At 42.1% G+C, this 7,097-nt stretch overlaps 1 protein-coding gene across 1 annotated transcript in view; it reads right to left on the reverse strand.

The window, feature by feature from the left end:
• Window positions 1–7,097, reverse strand: part of SPAG1 (sperm associated antigen 1) — an 86,072-nt gene that overhangs the window by 19,787 nt on the left and 59,188 nt on the right. Inside the window, exons 11-12 of the mRNA XM_024115910.3 lie at window positions 2,953–3,360; window positions 2,470–2,569 (exon numbers count right to left, since the gene is read on the reverse strand). Of these exons, the coding sequence (XP_023971678.1) occupies window positions 2,470–2,569; window positions 2,953–3,360 (508 nt within the window). The remainder of the gene's footprint in view (window positions 1–2,469; window positions 2,570–2,952; window positions 3,361–7,097) is intronic.

Here is a 7,097-nt window from a genome sequence, read left to right on the forward strand (position 1 = left end):
GAATTATTTTTAGAAATTGTTTTATTGTTTAAAATCATTTGGTTTTAAACTTTTCTTAGGTGTCATAACCCTGTTTCATGCTTCACCTGGAAGCCTAACCTAGAAACCTGGAGATGCTGAGGCGAGGAGAGGGCAGGGCCTGCACCACTGAGCTCCTCAAACACTCCTCAACCTCCCAACAGCTGCTCTCCATAAGCCCCTGGGAAAGAGCTCAAGGGAAGTGCTTCAGAGTAGGCCCCAGGAGTGCAGACACTTAAAATCAAAGACTTTTCCCCCAAAATGCATACAAAGTTATTTCATAGGTTCCCCCTCCTCCCTTATTTTAAACTTTGCCCCGGGGACTTTTTTGTTGTTTGAATCCTGCTACCTCTTGTTTTGTAATAAGCGCTCCTGCAACAGGAAACAACTCTCCAAGGAGCAAAGATAATTAACTGAAAAACTAAAAAATACGCTCCCTTTAAAATGTATGTAATCTTTTTGAGGTGAAGAGAACACAGTCATCCTTCTGCTAATAATTGGTTCCTAGTTTATACAGATTTAAATACAGCCATATTTCAACATGTTCGCATAAGTAAATCATGGTTTCCCTGGCACTGAAATGAGTTTGAGAATCGCTGCTTTGGAGTAAAATCACCCCATGCCCCTTATGCTAAGACTCATACACCAGGTATCAAAGAAAACATCTAAGTAGGTCGGCTTCTAGAAAGGTCAGTACTGACCAGCAGAGCCAGATTCCTCGGCCTAGAACACAGCTCTTAACTAAGGACACCTTACCTAAATCACCACCCACCTCCCTCCCTCCCTCCCCTGCAGGCAATCTCCTGCTCTCCTCCAGGGCAAACCTCCATTCTAGCGCCCGCCCCCACTCCTGACTCCAGAGTCTCCTCTGTGACTTCCTCCCGGGTCTACACTGGAACACAACACATTTTAGCAAGAAAATGTCTGCCACCTTACTCTCTCTCACTTAAGGATAAAGTGAGTCCAGTTTTTAACTAGAGTCCTGAACTCACTCACTGAAGGAAGACTTAAGACAAGTCTGAAGGGTAATGTATTACCATCACACACTTGAACTGAAAGGTTCTTAGCTGCAAATCACAACGTGCCTGATAATCTGCAAATACACGTGGTCTTGTTAGTTATGGGCAGCGGTAAATGTTTAACAACCGGCTCTCCTGAGAAAAAAGGCCCAGATTTGGGGCATTTGCCAATTTTCATGGTATTAGTAGTACTCCAACCGTGGCAGATTTCAACTACCAACTTGACTTCAACCAACTCACAAGATCCTGAAAACGTAACAATTAGCTAGTGTGAGCTAGCACAGCAGTAGGTGGGGTCTAGAGTCAGACCAAAGTGAATATAAATATTATTGATTTTAAATATGAATATGTAAAATCGGCAAAAAATCCAAGCAGCTCACCGCCTTCATTTTAAACTGCAGGCACAGATACCAGCAAGATTTTATCCATATCAATAAACTGATACTATCAATGGAAAAAAAAATTGTTTACATTATAATCAAGGTGTCCACATATGCTACTGTCCAAACTAGGGCTTCTGAGAGTGAAAGGGGGTGATATTAACGATTATACCAGACTACAGGAGTAAACCAAAACTGTGAAGGTTAAACCAGTACATATGGCTTCTTATTTTTTAGATGCACTAATAGTAGCTTCTTTCCAAAGGGCTCCTGAAGCAGGCTTATTATTTAGTGGTAAAATGATACTTTTTATTCATGTAAATATATTCATCCATCTCAGCATGTAACTTGTTGAGTACCACGGGTGACTAATGTGCTTGAGGGATGCAACCCTGTAATACATGATTCTTGACCTCAGGGAGCTTAAAATCCAATGCAGTGGGTAACATAAGTACCTACAGGTGTGAGAGTGACAGTGCAAGCATTACACCCATGCAGATGACCAGGGAGCCTGAGGTGACGAGGAAAGCAGAGAGGATGGGGAAGCTGAAGAGGAAGGATTTCTGAAAAGCAAAGATGTGCTGGTTACAAAGAGGGCATTATAGATATGGACCAAATGGGAGCAGAAAGCTTTTTTGGGGGACAGTGTGGTGACAGAGGAGGTTATAATTATCTAGAAGAACATACTGAGCCACTGAACATCCGCTGAAACAGTCTGCACAAAATAATCCTTCAGGAAAAGCTATTCTGATGCCACAGTGGATTGGAGGAAGCAGAGAGACTAGTTAGAAGGCTTCTCCAGTACTCTGGGATTGATGTGAAAAAGAGTATGAATTAAGGTGATAGCAGTGGAACTGAAAAAAGTTTGCACAATCTTCTATAATTGTCTTTATATATGTGAAAGGATTTACGAGTTTTATGTATTAACCAATTAACACATCTTAAATGTCTTAAGAAATTAGACTCTTATGCAGAAAATTTAGTATATTAAATACTGCATTCATCACAGTGAAATGATAATCTCTTGACAAAGCTGAAAACGGGCAGTTTACCTGTTACAATCTTGAATGCAGCCACTGCAGTTTCCATCTTTTAGGTAACATGCTGCTTTATTTGAATATAAGATACTTAGATCATCTGCACTTCCACTTCCTAAAATCACATTTAATTAAATACAGTTAAAATCCATTAGCGAAATCAGTTCACCAGACGACTGAGGTCTCCCGCGGCACTGCAGTCCTACACCCCGCTGCTAATGCAGCTCCGAGGACCTCCCTGTGCCCGCAGTGGCCACAGAGGCCAAGGCCGTAAGGGACCGCTGCAACCGTGTCCCGCCCGGGCACACGCTACGCGTTCCAAGGTACAGCTCCCGGAGGTGGAGTCGCTCCCGCCCTGCCCTCGGTTACTGGGAAGGAACCTACAGGGCGAACGCCTGTCATTCGGGAGGTGGCCCGCGCCTCTCCCGCGGTGGCCCCTTTAGGTCCCGCGAGCCGCAGCCCGAGGGGCCAGGGACCCCGCGGGCGCAGCTCACTCACCTGCAGACTCCAGCTGCGCGATCGCCGCCGAGTACCTGAGAGCCGCCTCGGCGAACTGCCCGTTTTTAAAGAGCTCGTTGCCCTGGCTCTTCAGGCTGGCGGGACCGACTGGGGCGGCGGGCGCCGGCGGCGCGCCAGGTCCGGGGGACGTGCCGGGCCCAGGGGGCGCGCTGCCCGCGGGGTCCCCGGCGCCCCGCCCGCCGCCCGGGTGCCCATTGGCGCCGTCCGCCGTCGCCGGGGCCAGCGGCCGGTCCCGCTTGTCCGCGCCGGCCCCCGGCGCCCGGCCCCGCCGCGGCGCGCCTCTCTCCGGCCGCCTGCCGCCCTCGCTCTTGCCCGTCAGCTTCTTCTGGATGTTGCCCATGGCGCGCGTCTCGGCGGCGCGCCCCGCTGGCGCCGGCTCCGCGCCCTCTGTGGGGAGTGGATGCGGAAAGTGAGTGTTTGCATCATCGCAAACAACTACCAGGGAGGACGCGGCGGTGCCGGCGCAGGGGCGGGGTCGCGGGAGAAACCGGGCAGAGTGGGCCCGCCCCTCGGGTGGAATCCGGCGGTTCCTGCGCCTTTCGGGGGCCGGTCGGCCCAGAGGGTTAACAGCGGAGGCCGCCCTCCGAGCCCTAGTGGCTTCCCGGACTAGGGACAGAAGCCAACCCCGGATTTAACTCTTCAAATGCTGAAGAGCTGGGGACGTGAAAACCGGCATTTCAAAATCATTCCCTTCATCAAAGCATACCTGTCGAGGTAGGTCTTACAAAATATGTACTTTTCTTCCATTTACAGTTTAGAAATGAATGAATGAAGTTACTAAAACTTGAATATAATAATTGCACCCAAAGTTAGGGCACCCTTTCCTTATGTTAAGGGGCTGGGAGAAGATAATTTGAAAAAGAAAAAAAAAAAGTCCAAGTGATTTTTAAGCCATTTAAAAATGATTTTAGCAAAGAACTCACATAAAACAGGCACCTAGTTTTTAAAGTGAACCTTAAAAAGACAGTAAAATTTCCAGTACAATACCTTATTCAAACTTAAAAATTCCTTTGATTTTGATTGAAAGATTTCAGGTACTTATCAGAGCTTTAATAATTGATTATTGAATTGATATTTAAATAGGCAAATGATGCATAAATATTTCATTGATGGGTGTCTTAATATTTAAAACAAAGCAATTCATCATTTCAAAGCACTAAATGCAGAGACTTCCCAGCTTTCTCTTGTAACAAATTCTAATCTGATTTTTAATGAATCTATTTCCCATTCTGTTTCATGAATGGTAAAGCCAGAATTTGAAGCACAAAGACAGAGGAAGTAGAAAACCACTAGTAATTAAATAAAAATCAGTGGATGGATGATCACCTTAAGGCAAGCAATGAGTGTAAAAACACACTAATTAATAAATACAGTTTTCTATACAGCAGAATAACATCCAATTTTGGATCACTAACCAAAAGGGGCTTAACAATAAAAAGATGATCTTATTATAGTGATAAATCCCCAGACTGGACCCAGAGCAAGGCTCCAGTACTCTTCATCTGGTATCTGCTGCTCAAGTCCCACCCAGCATAAAAATGGATGGAAGCTTAAGTCAGTGTCAGTAGAAACGATGGACAGCTAGTATTATTTTCTATTCCCTTGTATGTCTGACCAATACTATTACTAAATAGCTGCCATTTATTGAGAACTTAATATGGGTCAAGACCTTTACATACATTATCATTTTTCATTATCATTAATCTTCATACCAAGTATTGTCCCCACATTACAAATGAAGCAAGAGATACACAAGGAAGAAGCTAAGTAATTCTCTCAAGCATGAAGAGCTAGAAACCAACATAACTGAGATTCAAATGAAATGAATGCTGTACCTCTTTCCTTAAGACTGAAATGCCCCTTAACATTTTCCTGCAAAGGTAAGCAGAGGCCTGAACATGAAAGACCTGTGAGTCCTGTTGGGTATTTAACTACCTGTGGGACATTCCAGAGGAGCTGTTCAGGAGGTAGCTCCAAATGTAGATCAGAGGAGGCCTTATTAGAGACATTGACTTGGGAGTTGCTGGCATAAAAAGGATCACTGAAGTTTGAGTGTGAATGGAGTCACCGAGATCTTCCAAAGGATCCCTAAGAAATAAAACACTTAAAGGATGATCAGAATCTCCAGTGGAGATGGAGGAGTACCTAGAAATGAGAGAGAAAACAGGAGGGTGTACTGCCTCAGAAACCAAGAAGAAAGTATTTCAGAGAGAAAGGAGTCAACAGTAACAAATATCAAAGGAAGGAATGGCCAAGAATTTTGACTGCATAAGGACTAAAGAAAATCATTGGATCTGAAGACCACAAAGACTTCAGTACCCTGGGGTGGGGTGGTTTGGGTAGCTGGTAGATACAAAAAATCCTCAATGAAATACTAGCAAACGGTTAAAAGGATTATATGTCATGACCAAGTGGGATTTATCTCAGGAATGGAAGAGTAGTTCAACAGTAGAAAATCAATCTATGCAACACATGACATTAAAGGACAAGGGGAAAAACTGACACCATCATAACTGACATTGAAAAGGAACTTGACAAAATCCAACACCCTTTCATGATAAAAACACTCAGGAAACTAAGAAGAGAAGTAAAATTTTTCAACATGATAAAGTACTTTTATGAAAAACAGCTAACATCATACTCAATAGTGAAATCCTGAAAGCTTTCCCCTGAAGCTCAGGAACAAGACAAAGATGCTGTTTTCACTGCAGCTACTCAACATTGTACTGGAAGTTGTAGCCTGATCAATTAGACAAGAAAAAGAAATAAAAGGCATACATATTGGAAAGGAAAAAGTAAAACTATTCATAGATGACATGATTATCTATAGAGATGACATGATTATGTCATAGATGACATGATTTTATACAGATTATCTATCTATATATACCTATATATATAAATGTACATATATTCCCAAAGAATACACACACACAAACCACTACTAGAGCTAATAAGCAAATTCAGCGATTTCAGGGTACAAGATCAACATACAAAAATCAGTTGTTTCTATAAATTAGCAATGAAAAATCCTGAAAGGAAATTACAAAAATAATTCCATTTACAATAGCATCCAAAGGAATAAAATATTTAGGAATAAATTTAACCAAGGCAGTGAAAGACTTGTATAATAAATATTGCTGAAAGAAATTAAATGGAAAAACATCTCTTGATCATGGATAGGAAAACTTAATGTTGTTAAAATATTAATACTATACAAAGCAGTCTACAGATTCAACATAATCCCTATCAAAACTCCACAGCTTTGGGGGCAGAAATGGAAAAGCTGATCCTCAAATTCATGTGGAATTTCAAGGGGCCTAGAATAGCCAAAACAATCTTGAAAAAGAGAACAAAATCAAAGGACTTACACTTCAGATTTCAAAACTTATGGAAAGCTACAGTAATCAAAACAGCGTGGTATGACATAAGGATAGACATATAAACCAATGAAATAGAGAGTCCAGAAATAAACCCATGCATCTGTGGCCACGTGATTTTTTTAGGGTAAAATATGTTTGAATTTTTATCAAATGCAAATCAATAAAACGTCTAAAAACCACAGCTTTGGACCATGTCAGTCAGGTGGTTTTTTTGTTTGTTTGTTTTAATACATCTTTATTATTTTTTTTGAGATATAGTTGATTTACAATATTATATAAGTTTTAGGTATACAAAATAGTGATTCACAATTTTTAAAGGTTATATTCCATTTATAGTTATTATAAAATATTGGCTATATTCCCTGTGCTGTATAATATACCCTTGTAGCTTATTTATTTTATACATAGTAGTTTGTACCACTTAATCCAATACCCCTACCTTGTCCCTCCCCGCTTTCGTCTCCCCTCTGGTTTGTTCTCTATGTCCGTAAGTCTGTTTCTTTTTTGTTATATCCACTATTTTATTTTATTTTTTAAATTCCACATATAAGTTTTATCATATAGTATTTCTCTTTCTCTGACTTATTTTACTAAGCATAATACCCTCCAACTCCATCCATGCTGTTGCAAATGGCAAAATTTCACTCTTTTTTTTTTTTTTTTTTTTTTTGTGGTATGCGGGCCTCCCTCTGCTGTGGCCTCTCCCGTTGCGGGGCACAGGCTCCGGACGCGCAGGCCCAG

The sequence above is a fragment of the Physeter macrocephalus genome, chromosome 15 (genome assembly GCF_002837175.3).
Source record: "Physeter macrocephalus isolate SW-GA chromosome 15, ASM283717v5, whole genome shotgun sequence".
Classification (NCBI taxonomy): Eukaryota; Metazoa; Chordata; class Mammalia; order Artiodactyla; family Physeteridae; genus Physeter; species Physeter macrocephalus.